This window comes from Triticum urartu, chromosome 7A (genome assembly GCF_056163025.1).
Source record: "Triticum urartu cultivar PI428250 chromosome 7A, HENAU_Tu73, whole genome shotgun sequence".
NCBI lineage: Eukaryota > Viridiplantae > Streptophyta > Magnoliopsida > Poales > Poaceae > Triticum > Triticum urartu.
The window spans coordinates 98,947,836-98,962,783 of NC_141879.1; the positions used below are offsets into that span (position 1 = coordinate 98,947,836).

At 46.2% G+C, this 14,948-nt stretch overlaps 1 protein-coding gene across 2 annotated transcripts; it reads right to left on the bottom strand.

The window, feature by feature from the left end:
- Window positions 1–9,595: 9,595 nt before the first annotated feature.
- LOC125524151 (U-box domain-containing protein 70) lies at window positions 9,596–14,313 on the bottom strand. 2 transcript variants are annotated; one of them, XM_048689223.2, is made up of 8 exons: window positions 13,799–14,311; window positions 13,408–13,696; window positions 12,199–12,284; window positions 11,721–11,944; window positions 11,586–11,652; window positions 10,887–11,006; window positions 10,358–10,651; window positions 9,596–10,178 (listed from the first exon to the last, which is right to left on the bottom strand). In XM_048689223.2, the coding sequence occupies exons 1-8, from the start codon at window positions 13,976–13,978 to the stop codon at window positions 9,984–9,986; spliced, it is 1,455 nt and encodes a 484-aa protein (XP_048545180.1). In that variant the 5' UTR covers window positions 13,979–14,311; the 3' UTR covers window positions 9,596–9,983. The 2 variants fall into 2 exon arrangements, with proteins under 2 accessions (XP_048545180.1, XP_087390607.1); XM_087534481.1 differs by having other exon boundaries at window positions 13,408–14,313.
- Window positions 14,314–14,948: the final 635 nt, after the last annotated feature.

Here is a 14,948-nt window from a genome sequence, read left to right on the forward strand (position 1 = left end):
AAAGACCAAAGTGTGTTAGGGATCAAGAAATTAGAAGTTCAAAATAGATGTCTACTTAGCAAATGGCTATTTAGGTTATCAGTTGAGACCAAGGGTGTGTGGGTACAAATTTTGCGTAATAAGTACCTACAACCTAAGACATTGGCCCAGGTTATCGCTAGACCTAATGACTCGCCGTTTTGAAAGGGGTTAATGAGAACGAAAGAAACATTTTTTCATAGGGTGATATTTATAATTGGTAACGGTAACACGACTAGATTCTAAGAGGATGCATGGTTAGGGGAGACACTCTTAGCCTTACAATATCCCACTCTGTATAATATTGTACAATGAGGAAGCTTATGTTGCTACAATATTACAATCGGTCCATGTTAATATCCAATTCAGGAGGTCTTTGGTGGGGAAACTTGTGGCTGCACTTGATGCGTAGGTTGATGGATGTTCAAGTTTCTGACCAGCCAGATGCCATTCACTAGAAATTATCTAGGAATGGTAGCTTCACGGTGAAATCTATGTACTTGGACCTAATTGATACTAGGCCAATCCTAAGATCACTACATATCTGGAAGATTAAAGTTCCGTCTAAAATTAAAATTTGCATATGGTTTGTCCACAAGAAAGTGATTTTAATGAAGGGTAACTTGGTAAAGCGAAGATGGGTGGGTAGTTCTCGATATTGTTTTTGTAACGAGAATGAAACCATACAACACCTCTTTCTCGATTGTCCGTTAGTCAAACTTCTTTGGCGTACGATACATATAGCCTTCAACATTAACCCTTCAATTAGTATTAACGCGTTATTTGGGATTTTCCTAAATGGACTGGAATCAAATATTATGGGACGTATTCGGATAGGCATATGTGCACTATCTTGGGCTATATGAAACTGCAGAAATGATATGATTTTTAACTTTTTGCAGGTTATCTACAGAGGCACTGCTTGGATCTGTACGTGATCGTTACTCACTCGTGCGGACTCCAGGGAGATTTTGGTTATTGGGTGCCACCATTAGCATGGGTTATCTTCAACCGATTTGGATGGCGAGCTAATAAATATAGGCTAGGTGTTTAGTCATCGTAGCCGGTTTCTCGCCGGCAGTGGCGGTTTTATTATTTTTACCTCTTTTGGTCTCCATTTATGAGCCAGTACTGAACCTTAAACTCTTCACACTTTTGTTTAATAAAATGGTTGCATGCATCATTCTGATGCAGAGACCGAAGGCTTGATATGTCAATTTTGTATCATATTTTCCTACTGTTATTTATAGTGTTTTCAATCAATATAACACTTTGTGGAGTAATTTAATGTCTTTTCTCTCATAATATGCAAGATTTACACAAAGAGGGAGATTACCAGCAGTTGAAATTCTGGACCTGAAAAAGCTATGTCAGAGATATCTATTCTGCACATCTCCAAATGAGCTGAAATTTTACGAAGATTTATTTTGAAATATATAAAAATTATTGGAGAAAATAAATACTAGAGGGGGCCACCCAGGTGCCCACTAGGCACCAGCACACGCCTACCTCGCCCCCCTAGCGCGCCCTAAAAAAGCTATGTCAGAGATATCTATTCTGCGCATCTCCAAATGAGTTGAAATTTTACGAAGATTTATTTTGAAATATATAAAAATTATTGGAGAAAATAAATACTAGAGGGGGCCACCCACGTGCCCACTAGGCACCAGCACGCGCCTACCTCGCCCCCCTGGCGCGCCCTGGTGGGTAGTGGGTCCCCTGACCAGCCTCCGGTGCCCATCTTCTGATATATAAGCCCATTTGCCCTAGAAAAAAAATTAAGGAGAGGACTTTGGAAACGGAGCGTCGGCGTCTCGAGGCGGAACTTGGGTAGGAGCATTTTTCCTCTTCGACGGAGAGATTCTGTCGGGGATACTTCCCTCCGAGAGGGGGAAATCGAAGTTGTCATCATCACCAACAACCCTCTTATCATGGGAGGAGCAATCTTCATCAACATGTTTAACAGAATCATCTCATCTCAAACCGTAGTTCATCTCTTGTATTCAATCTTTGTATCAAACCTCAGATTGGTACATGTGGGTCGCTAGTAGTGTTGATTACATCTTGTAATTGATGCTAGTTGGTTTATTTGGTGGAAGATCATATGTTCAGACTATTATGCTATTCAATACCCCTCTGATTTTGAACATGAATATGTTCATAAGTAATCATGTGAATTTTATATTCATTCGATGTTTTGATGATATTTATGTTGTGATTTCCTTAGTGCACTAGTGGAAAAACGACTTTATGTGAGCTCCATTACTCCCAGTTTGATAACGACCCGGTACTAATGTGACCATTAGTCCCGATTCCAAGGGCTAGGGGGCAGGCATCATTAGTCTCGGTTCATGGCGTGCCTCTACTCCCGGTTTGTGTCACAAGCCGGGACTAAAGGGGTGGGGGCAGGCTTGGGCCCCCACGAGCACGTTTAGTCCCGGTTCGTGTCACAAAGCGGGACTAGAGGTGCAGCTTTAGTTCCGGTTTGTATAACCAACCGGGACTAAAGAGATCATTGTATATAGTACTTCGTCCAGCCCGAGCCGAAGCTCTCTGTTTTTCCCTTTCCTCTTTGTTTTCTTCCCCTCTTGCTCGAGCCCACCTTCATTTTTACCAAAATTTGTCAAGATTTGAAGGCACCCCATCCATCCAAGTGTTATGTGAGCGTCGACTACATGACACTTCGTCATCTTTGGGCCTAAGGGAATGCATTAATGTGGATTAATTATTAGATGATGGGTTGCTAGAGTGACACAAGCTTAAACCCTACTTTATGCGCTATTCCGTAAGGGGCTAATTTGGATCCATATGTTTAATGCAATGGTTCGATTTTATCTTAATTCTTCTTTCGTAGTTGAGGATGCTTGCGAGAAGGGTTAATTATAAATGGGAGGTTTGTTCAAGTAAGATTAGCACCCAAGCACCGGTCCACCCACATATCAAATTATCAAAGTAGCGAACGCGAATCAAACAAACATGATGAAAGTGACTAGATGAAATTCGCATGTGTCCTTAAGATTGCTTTGCTTATTATAAGAGACCGTTCCGGCATGTCCTTTGTTATAAAAAGGATTAGGCTATCTTGTTGCACATTTATTATCGTTACTATTACTTGCTCATTACAAATTATTTTGCTATCAAACTATCTGTTACCGACAATTTAAGTGCCTGTAGAAAATACCTTGCTGAAAACAGCTTGTCGTTTCCTTCTGCTTCTTTTTGGGTTCGACACTCTTATTTATCAAAAGGACTACACTAGATTCCCTATATTTGTGGGTCATCAAGGCTATCCTCTTTTCCAAAAAAATGCATCCAGTTGTAGGTAGCAACAACATTGGCACCAACAATAACAATGTATGTGGTTGGAAGATGCGTAGCAACAAGTGATTGTTTCTTGGGCATTGACGAAAAAGGTCTCCCCCGTTTTATTATATTATAAAGCGCCAACCACATAGCAAAGTAACGGTAGCAAGGTTCCGTCAGCCGGATCTGACAAACGGACATACAAGTACATAGAACAAAGGTCTTGCTGGGGAGCAGCACAACAATCCCCTAAAACGGGAAGGAAAAGCTAATCCAGCTCCGGCGGTGGCGGAGGTAGCGGCGGCTGGAGTGGAGGCGCGAGTCTGGAGGCGATGGAGCAGAGGTCGGTGATCATCCTGTAAAAAGCCACACAGTTTATATACGGCGTCAGTGACACGCTGAGTAATACTGTGTTCAAACACCAATTTATTACGGACATTCCATAATGTCCACAACAGCGATCCGACCAACACTCAGAGGGAGGGAACTGCAGAGCTAGGGAAGGTAAGAACTTCCGCAAGCATATCCGGAAGGTTAGTATGGCACCAACTGCCACCCACGATCTCGTGCATGCAACTCCATAAGAATCTCGCGGAGGGGCAAGAAAAGAAGATGTGATTCGAGTCTCCAGGAACTGAGCACAGAGGGCATAGGCCATCGAAGGGGCCATTCCGCTTAAGCACCTCCGTGCGAGACGGAAGGCGCCATTAGCACCAACAATAGCTATGTTACGAGTTTCGCGTGTTGGTACACCGTTTTCTCAAACTATAGGAGTATACCCTTTTTTTTCTTTGATCAGACGCATCCATGCTCCCGTTGACAACGTACTGCTGCTCCTATACAAACAAAAAGCCGGGCAGGGCAGGGCAGGCCGGGCCTGCTTTGAATGAACCGCCGAGGCGGCTGGCAAGCACTGTAGCGCGCTGTGGACCGGCCGGCCGGACGGGACGACAGACGCTGGGCGCGAGGCGAGCCAGCGGCGAAGCGACGCGCACTCTACTGTCGCGGGTGGGCACGTGTCGACCGGGGCCTGGCCGTGCCCCCGTCATTCCTTCCACGTACTCCACTCCACCCCTGGCCGGCTAATTAATGGATGAACGCCCTTCTCCTCCTTCCTCCGCCTTCCCTCTCTTTTTTCTCTCTTCGTCGGTTGGTCCGGACAAACAGTGCCATGCGTTCGCGTCCGTGGCTTTGGTTTGTCATCTAAAAAAGACAAATCTGTGAGTTTTTTTTCTTTTTGAGAACAGCAAATCTGTGACTTTGGTCTGTAAAACTTTCGCGGGGCCTCTTTGTCGGTGTTTGCGGTAAGATTCCATCCATGGCCACTTTCCTTTTTCCTTTCTCAGACACCGGCCGGTCTCTTCTTTTCTCATTTCTCACCTGATAAACAATACTAAATCAGATCCACTGGAACAGTGCCATGCGGCACGCCAGCACGCAGGGCCCGGCGTCGGCGTCTCCGGCTGTGGCATCTGCTGTCTGCTTCTTTGGTCTCTATGCAAGTACCTCCTCTGTCAAAAATTACAGGACGTCTACCAAAACCGTCTTATAGTTTGGGATTTGAGGTAGTATTTTCAAAGAAAAAACTTTCCCAGAGCCTCCTTCTCCTTGTGACTGCAGTAATTAAGGGCACGCTTGCCCTATATCAAATGCTCCGTCCCATCACAAATATGCAAAGATGTTTTGGATATTTTAATATGGACTACATACGGACTAAAATTAGTGAATAACATGGTAAAACTTGTCCATATGCATCTTGGTTTGCGAGGAAAACTTTCAATCTATTGATCCACTGTCAATGTTTGTACAAACAACAACAGAAAGTAAAAGATGCATTCAAGTTCGTAGACCACATAGCGACGACTACAAGCACTGAAGCAAGCCGAAGGCGCCCCGCCGTCATCGCCCCTCCATCATCGGAGCCTGGCAAACCTTTTTGTAGTAGACAGTCGGAAAGTCGTTGTGCTAAGACCCCATAGGACCAGCAAACGATCACATCAACCGCCACTAATGAAGATATGCGTAGATAAGAATGGTCCAACCTATAGACACATGAACATAAACGAACAAAGATCTACATGGATTCATCGAAGACAAACGCCTACCGAATACTACGAGATCCGCTGAAGACAAACCTCCATGTGCCCTCCGATGATGCTGGAAGCACCATCAGAATGGGACTAGGTGGGGAAAATCTTATTCCATCTTCATAGAGCCGCCACCGCCGCCTCGCCTCTTTGATCAAGACACAAACCCTAACAAAACTCAAAAACTCATCTAAAAACGGAGCCCTTCCACCGGCAAGGGTCGGAATCCACCGCACTTCCATGGCCCTAAGACTACAGAAGACGGGGTAGACCGGCGGCGGCGCCGACGGGAGGTAGGAGAAACCCTAGCGCTTGGGGTGCCCTTGCTGAGAGAGAGAGAGAGAGAGAGAGAGAGAGATTTGATTCCAAAAAAAAAGATAGAGCATCTTACCTTTGTGGACGGAGGGAGTAGTTTGCTAGCCAAAATGTTGGTGGAGCTTTTGCTTCAAAATTGGCTACAAAAATGACAAAGAATGGTAGGTTGAATGTTGGCCATCATCCACACAAACACCCCAAAATTTTCAAAATTGCACTGAATAATAATCCCTAATATTAGTTGCCCTTTGCTCCGAAGTAACATTTGCTGAAGTTTTGCTTTCGAGTGCTCCGATTTCATAGGAATTAGGGCATCCACTCCACAATTCTTTTTTTTCACACAAGTTCGTTCAGGATCAAGCGATGTGTTCCATGTTTGATTCAAATGATTGTTTCTTGCAGTTCTTCTGCCGATCAAGTATCTACTTTTGCATGTTCATGGATTATATATATGCACTTGCATTCCCTCCTGCAAATTCACAAGTTTGTACCCTCAGCCCATCGGAAAATAAAAACCCACGGTTTAATGTCATCAACATCGAGGCATCTATGGCCATTTTGTTAGAGTTATTGCTTCTTGATCTTTTCTTAGGCAGTATGCTCATGGGGTGGTTGTGCGTGCGTGTTGTATACTTTGTGTTTCTCAACAACAGCAAAATCTATGTTTCTGTTGTGTCTTAATAAATTCCTATATGATCCAAAGAGGCCCCTAATTTTTGCTCACTTTAGTTTAATAAATGGATCAAACTTGTGTTATGTGAGAGGTCACATGTTATTCTTTTGTGTGTGTGTGTGTGTGAGAGAGAGAGAGAGATTTCCAATCTATTTACAGAGAACACTAAAGGTAATACAAATTACAATCAGGTCCATGGACCACCTAGCGATAACTATAAGCACTAGAGCGAGCCGAAGGCACACCGCCATCATCACCCCTCCCTCACCGGACCCGGGCAAATTACCTTGTTGTAGTGGACAGTCAAGAAATCGTCGTGCTAAGGCCCCAAAGGACCAGCGCACCAGAGCAGCAACCATCGATGAAGAGGTCACATGTTATTCTTACTAGATAATTATCCGTGTGTTGCCAATGACATAATTTATACAACATGTGGTAAGACCCGGGGCAGTTGAGGTGACTTTTATGGGAAACCAGTGGGAGAAACCCATAGATGAAAGGGGAAAATCAAAATAGTGAAGGAGGAGGGGCACGCACATAGGGAGGTTGGACAAATGAAAGAGGTAAAGAGGGGAACACTATTATTTTTAAAATTATATAATTAGGTAGGAGAGGTCAGCAGCTTCGGCCGATGACTTTTCGCATGCACATTTAAATAAATGGTTATAAGAGACAACGTTCTTTTTTGAGGGATATAAAAGACAACATTGTTTTTTAGGGATACACAAAGACAACATTCATAAACAAAGGAAACCAATTTCCTACTAATTAGAAGAAAAAATAATGAAGTTTAACTGCATGTTTACTGGGGCATCATTATTTGAATAGAGGTAGTAGACAAAGAGTATATATTAGTTGTTTTTTTGAGCAGTGAGAGTATATATTAGATGGGGAAGATATAGCACACGTGAGGGTGGATGCTCTTGTTTACAAGATTCAATGTTAGTTTTATACTTTTACATTTGGGGAAATCTAAAAAAAAAGTGTGATGTAATATGATGTCGTGGTTTGAACTAAAACCACGACAAGAATAATGAAACGGAGGGAGTGTTAGCTTATTCATTGAACAAAAGAGTATGGTGTTATGCATCTACAGGTATTTCTTCACTATAAACATTAACATCGCACAGAAGTATCACGCAAAAAAAAACACACACACATCGCATAGTAATACATTTATATTTTCAGATATAAAAGCAACTCCAACAGGCCGACCCAAACGGACGGCGATTTCGTTCGCTTTTTGTCCGTTTGGGTCGGCCAGACGGACACAGATGCCCGCTTCTGCATTTGGGTCGGCGCCTGCGCCCAACGCTGGCTTGAGACCCATTTTGACGGCGCCAAGAAAAATGAACGCATGCATATTTAAAAAAAGAGAAACAGCATTAATTAAACATTAAAGCCGGCCACGAAGGCCGGCGAGAGTCCACGCGTCCACATTTGCATTTAAAAAAATAAAAACAGCCTAAACTACGAGGCGGCGCGCTGCCCTAGGCGTCGACGTCGTCGTCCTTGGGGTCCGTAAGGTCGATGAGCGTCGGCGCCGGCCCGGCCCAGGCGAACGCCGTGTTCTAGAGCGCCGCCATGTCGGGTTGTGCCGGCGCAGGCAGAGCATCGTCGCTGACGCGTGGGCCTGTCATCATAAATAAAGCTAACCGCGTGGGCAACGGGTAATTGAACGGCTGCCATATGAGAACGCGGCGGATAGTGAAAAGGCGTGCGAAGCGTCCGTTCGGTATCCGCGCCGACGCATTTGGGACACAAATTAGGCCGTAAATGCGTCGGCGCGGCCGTGATTTGGATTTGGATCGACGCGTTGGGCCGCCATTTTTGTCCGTGCCAATCTAAACAGACACAGATGGACGAAATGGGTCGGCCCTTTGAAGTTGCTCTAAACGTATGCATTGGTTGTAGTATCTGTGGCCACAGAGTTAGGCGGCAAATTCGAATAGTTGCCATGAAAACCATGATCGAACAGTCTACTTTCTCAAATTGATCCTTTGGACGGTGGACGCCAAGTTATCGGCGCGTCCACACCTACGCCGCGCAGCAGGCCCGGAGCCAGTTTTTTGGCGAGACGTGTGTGGCGGAATCCTTGGCAGTTGGATAGAAACGGGCCGGGCCGTTTGCTCCTGTGGGGTGGGGGCCTGTGGCCGTACCGGACGACTGTGCTAAAATTCCGGACCGGACACCATCAGTGCCGCTGTCTGCACTGTGCAAGGCTTTGATCAAAGGGTCTGCCACTCACACGTCCTTTTCGCGTACTCACAAGCGCTACTCCGCTTGGGCTGGGCCCCCATGGACAATCAATGCCGGCCTGACCCCCACCGGCCCACCCCCAGTGCATCTGTCATGTCATGTACCTGAGCCCCAAGCTTGGCATACACACATTTTCCTTTTACGGAGCGCACCGCGCCGTTTTTACCCCACCCCTTGCATTTTCTACCGCGTACGCGAACGAATGGCCGTGCCATCTACTCGTTGCATTTTATACTGTACGTATGATTCACATTCATGCATTTCTTGTAGCCCCTGAAGACACAAAGCTAGGTAAACACTTGTTAGAAAAATCTACTGCTGCTCAATGAAAAAAACTCCTCATCGTCGATGGTAAGCCGATTAATTAATTGGGCTGAAGGGTGTGATGTTATGCAAGTACGGTGAATTCTTCGCTGTAACCGTCGCCGTCGCGTGAAATTACACTTGCATTTTCAGATATAGCAACATGTTTGGTTCGGCGGAATTAGAGATGGGAAATGGGAATTGAGGGATAAGGAGATTAATAGTTCATCGTTTGATTAAAGGAAATAGGAGTTTAAGTGGGAAGGGGAATGAGAGTTGAGGAAGTCAATTCCCACCGATTTCTTCCCAAGAGATACCCTGTTAATTCGTGAGCAGAGTTTTATCCCACACCAATTCCCACCATATGCCAAAGAAGGAAATGAAAGTAAAAATCTACTTTTCATGTCTAATTCCTTTATAAACACCCTTATGCAAACTCTCATTCCCCTGCCCAAGTGTTTACCAAACAAGCTGTAAACACATAGGCTGTAGACTCGTATCGTAGCATCTGCAGCCACACACAGTGACGCGGCAAATTCAGATGGTTGCCGTGGGAACCATGTCAAGACAGTGTCCTTCATCAAAGCTAAAGAAGAAAACTGCAATTTCAGAAGACCCCCAAGCTCCAAAGCAAATGTAAAGTAAAACCACACTCCGCATAGTGAAACAAACAAACAAACAAACAAAGTGAGAAACATCTCCCAGAAAACACTCACACGCACGGGCTAAGAAACCAGCCCGCCCGGCTGCTGTTGCTGTTGGCCGTATCCGACTCTGCTAAAATCCCAGCTATGTATCTCTCCTGTGTCATGCAACTGTATACACAAATCCAGCCAACACACACACAAGCATCGCCTGAGGAAGGGCACAGGCCGTTTTCACCAACCCGTTTCGTTTTCTACTGTACACACAGATGGTCATGCTACCTGCTTGCTGCGCCTGTTAACAGACACCGTCTGATGGGAGCACAGACTCCTGCTTCTATACGGTACCAGCCAGGTGGCGGTTCATTGAACGTGGGATTATCATGCTGCCACGTTCTGCTGCTGGAGCCACTCCTGGATGGCGGAGCGGAGGGCGATGTTGGGGATGAGCTCGTCGTGCTCGAGCGGCAGGTTGGTCATCGGGGACGTGTCGCTGCCCGTGCTGAACCAGCTCCGGATGAAATCGCCTTCGTAGGTGAAGCCGTCCGCCGCAATGTGAGGGTCGTTCATCACATCCTGAAATTTTCACAACTGATGGTTAGCCAAAAGATAAGAGAGAGAGATTAATATGCTACACCCCAGGAGTTTCTGTAACAACACATTCACCTTTACGATCCAATTTATCAAGTACCGTTATCTAATTCGTTCATGTGCTCCTGAATAGGGAAAACTCAAATGATTCCTTCCCTACTCACCTGAGATATAGGGCAGATGAAGTACGACGGTATGTGGTTTTCATCCAGCACTGATCCCGAAGACGAAGGAGAAGCTGACGTTGCATTGCCCCTCATGGACTCGAGCGCCCTTATTGTTTCTGTGAGCTGGTGTTGAAGATTCTCATTGTGCTCGGTGGCTTTCTGAAATTCCTCACTGACCTCATCTTGCCGAACTTTAAGTTGTTGGAACTCTTGTTCTATTTTCGAAAGACATTCCTCAGCTTCTCTTCGTTGTTGGACTTGGTTTAAATATAAGTCCTCTGATGTCCTGGCCTGCAGAAATCAAAGCATCATTCATTTTTTGGTACACGAGTTGACTAATGTGCCTTCATGAAACACTAACAATGGCCCAGGAACTTTGTAAGAAGAAAGGGTGCATCCAGAGATGTGCAACATGTGAACCCTGGAGTTTAAATACGATGCCTTTTTGAAAGATGAAATGATTAAGATGAGAATTCTTTAGGACATCCTGGTGTTAGTTAGCCACTCCAGCATAAACAGAAATTACCATTCGTTCAGATTCAATCCGCCTCAAGCGCTCATCAGAGGCTTCCTTCTTGAGTGCTGCAGCTTCTTCCATGAGTTTTTGGAGTTTATGACGCAAATCATTATCTGAACTAACATTCCCCTGTTAGGATCATTGAGAGAAAATAATTAGTCACTTAGGGTAATACTCCCTCTGTAACAAATATAAGGTAGAACTTAACTAGATTTTTTTTAAAGGGGGTACAGTTCTAACTATTAACTACTCCCTCTGTTCCATAATGTAGTGCATACAGACTTTTTGAAAAGTCAAACCTCAAGTTTGTGGAGAAAAACATTTACATCTATAATGCCAAACATAGATCATTAGATTCAACATAAGATGTAGCTTCATATTTTATATATTTGGTATTGTAGGTATAAATAGTATTTCTATAAACTCGTGAAAGTTTGCAAAGTTTGACTTCTCAAAAAATCTCTATGCACTACATTATATAACGGAGGGAGTAAGAGCAGCAAGTTCTCATTGAGCTATCTTCATGCACCCCATACCGCCTGTTTAAGGTTTCTAAGTGCTACTTCTTACAGTTAAATTATATGTAGGCCAAGGACTGCAGTCTACATCAGTCACACTGAACCGCATATGCAATACATGCACTTCCAAGAACTAAACAGAATCAAGTAATGATGGAATACTTGTTAAAAAGAAGTCAACTAGACCAACCAAGATGTCTTCCAAATCATCAGGCCCAACATCACCGCCATTAGATCTGTTAATGCATGCTGCACATCTAGGCCAACAAAACAAGTTAGTTCATGTTATAGTGTCAACAAAGCTAACAGAGGGTTGGAAAGCTACCTCCTTAAGCCATTAATTACAACGAGATTGTTTGGATCACACTTAAGACCCTCTATGTATGTTGCCAGAGCACTTTCATAATACTCCATCAGGAATTGTACATTCGCTTTACGCAAATAGCCCTTCAGGAAAGTGGGATCCAACTCAATACATTTTTCGGCATCTTCCAGACCTTTAGGCAGATTTCCTAGATAGATGTGGCATTGAGCTCTATTGCTAAAGACCTGGATAATCAGTTATAACAATAACATTAAAGCACAATATTACAAGAATCAGGGTGGCATGATAACGAGGGGCATGCATCACAGTAGATAATGTATAACAAATATGACAGGTCAAAGATGACATGTTTATTGAAGAACTGTTTTTATTAATCAGAGAATCTTCTATTTTCAGTGGAGATATAAATTTAACCAATGAGGTAAAGTTGCCTTCAGATATTATATGTAGTATAATCACCATAAACCAAAATCCTTACTCTGGGATCATTTGGATTCTTTTCAATAGCTTCAGTATAGTGAGCTGTTGCTTCCTGATAATTTTTCCTCTGGAATAATTCATTGCCTGCAGCATGTGCACACACTCAGAAGTCAGAAGCAGTAGTTCGACATCACAATGGCATGCATGATACTAACTGGGATCAGGATATATCATGCTCGGAGAAAGAACATAGAACACTAGGAGCTATGTCCACTTGTTTTCATTTCAGTTATTCCGAACAATTGAGTGTTCGGTTGAGAGACCACCTCATCCCAGGATGATTTGTCCATGATGAGATGAGCGCATGAATTTGGTGCAATGGCACTGTCTCTCATTTTATAAGTAGTGTGCCTATGAGGGTGAGGTGGTGATGGAAACTCAAACCGCAAAATTTGATTAGATCCATAGTTAGGATCAGAGTATCCATTCACCATGTGTTTCTGTGCACCAGATACATCGTTGGTCGGCCATCATTGCGCGCTTGCGGCGCAGACGGTTGGCCATGTGTTGCCTGGCGGTGAAGGTCGTGCGTGGACTCCGGCCCGTGCCGCTCGCCCTTGCCCTTGCCGGCGAGGCGGCGTGCGAAGCGTTGGGAGTCACCTAACCGAGCGCGGGTTGGCGGGTATCCATGGCGGCGTCTCACTAAATTCATTTCAGTTATTCCATACAATTGAGTGTTCGGTTGAGAGACCACCTCATCTCAGGATGATTTGTCCATGATGAGATGAGCAAGAATTTGGTGCTTATGAGGGGTGAGGAGGTAATGGACCCAAAAGAAAACCCAAACCACAAAATTGATTAGATCCAGAGTTAGGATCAGAGGATCCATTCACCATGTGTTTCTTTGCACCAGATACATCAAGTGCTATGTATTAGAACTTTTTTGCACAGTTCTACTTCTAAACCTCGGTTCTATAGAGACCAGAAGTAAACCTTGGGAGAATATATTTGTAATTTACTTTTTATTTCTTCTTGCAGATATCAAGTTAAAAGTCTGAAATTTCCAAGAACTAAACACTCGCAATTCATGACCATGTTCTTTGGAGAAATTTCTTGATAACAAGGGTGACAGACTCTTAAGTTTATTTTCCGTTTTGTTGGAAACTGAATGTAGCCACAGAAATCGACTTCACAGCTACAGTACATTGCAATGCCACAATTAATCAGCAGCGTCGTGTCAGGATTCATTCAGGAAAAACGCCCAAACCTCTCTGGCGGTGGTGGTCGGCGGCCTCCTGATCCAGCCGCTCCCGCTCCTCGATCTCCTTCCTGGCGGTCTCCGCCTGGTCCAGCTTGTCGCGCGTGTCCTCGCAGTAGTGCTCGGCGAGCGACTGCTGCAGCGCCCTGACCGCCGGCGCGTAGTCGGCGGCGCAGGCCGCGAGCTTGAGCAGCGCGGCCGCCTTCCGCGACAGCGCGCGGGCCAGCAGCCTGTTGTCGGCGCGGAGCTCCCTGCCCCTCTCCACCGCCTCCTCGCAGTCCCTCACGCACTCCCTGTACTGCAACGGGTAGGAGACGCCGGGGCGCGGTGAAGGATAGAGATGGGCGACGGGGGGGGAGGGGAGGGGGAAGGCGAGGGTTTGGGGGCGGGGGCGACGGACCTTGGACATGAGGAGGTAGGCGGCGGCGCGGTTGGTGAGGAAGGAGATGTCGCGGGGGTCGAGGGCGGCGCCGCGGGTGTAGTGCTCCACGGCCGTCTCCAGGTACTGCTTGCGGTAGGCGTCGTTGCCGGCCTCCTTCTCCCGCTGCGCCTCCCCGGCCCGCTCCTCCTCCGCCTCCATCGCCGGCGCGCTTCTCTCTTCTCTCCTGGGGGCGGCGCGGGGCGGGGCTGCGGGAGCCGGCAATGCGCTTCGGTCGCCGGCGGTTACGGAAGTGGAAGTGGGAGTGGAAAGGGGGAGACTTGACCGGGGAGGGACTGGGCGAGAAGTCGTCCGGCCAGCGCGGGCGAGCAGAGTCTCTGACTGGTCGTCGGGGCCCACCTCGCAGCGGCCGCCCGAGGCCCGACTCAAATCTGCTCCGGTCTCCACCGCCGCTGTCACGGTATAGTCGTGGCCGCCGGTCTTTGTTTGTGCCGGTGAGTTGCCTCTCTCGTGCGGCACTCTGGGTGGAGGGCCCGATGTACCATTACCAAGGGGAAGGTCCGTCGCTCAAGTTATAAAAAATTGATAAAAATGGTGAACTATGCCCAAGTGTAGAAGAACAAGTTATCGGCTGTGCAATCTTGATATATTGATCGATGCACCAGGCACGTATATATAAGTATAGAGATGGGCCACAACCTTAACTATACAAAGGAAATAGGAGGTGGGCCCTACACACAAATATACACGTACACAATATACTCAACACCCTCTCCCCCCCTCCCCCGCAGTCGAAGCGGCGCCAGTGACGTAAAGACTGGAACGGAACTCCTCGAAGGTAGAAGTCGGCAGTCCCTTCGTCATCACATCGGCGAACTGTTGTGAAGTCGGCACATGGAGAACCCGAATACGTCCAAGAGCCACCTGCTCACGCACAAAGTGAATGTCCAGCTCAATGTGTTTAGTCCGGCGATGATGAACGGGGTTGGCAGAGAGGTACACCGCAAAAACATTGTCGCAGTAGACAACCGTAGCCTGGGAGACGTCGTGATGCAGCTCCTGGAGTAACTGTCGTAGCCAGGTGCACTCGGCAACAGCGTGGGCCACAGCTCGGTACTCAGCCTCCGCGCTGGAGCGCGAAACCGTGGGTTGTCGCTTGGACGACTACGAG

Bases quoted from the DNA above. Each gene is read 5' to 3' on its own strand.
- LOC125524151 (XM_087534481.1), bottom strand. From the start codon at position 13,978: ATGGAGGCGGAGGAGGAGCGGGCCGGGGAGGCGCAGCGGGAGAAGGAG. The intron at 11,653-11,720 runs GTAGCTTTCCAA...TTGTTGGCCTAG, and splicing joins GTAATTAATGGCTTAAGGAG to ATGTGCAGCATGCATTAACA. The intron at 11,007-11,585 runs GTTGGTCTAGTT...TGATCCTAACAG, and splicing joins ATGATTTGGAAGACATCTTG to GGGAATGTTAGTTCAGATAA.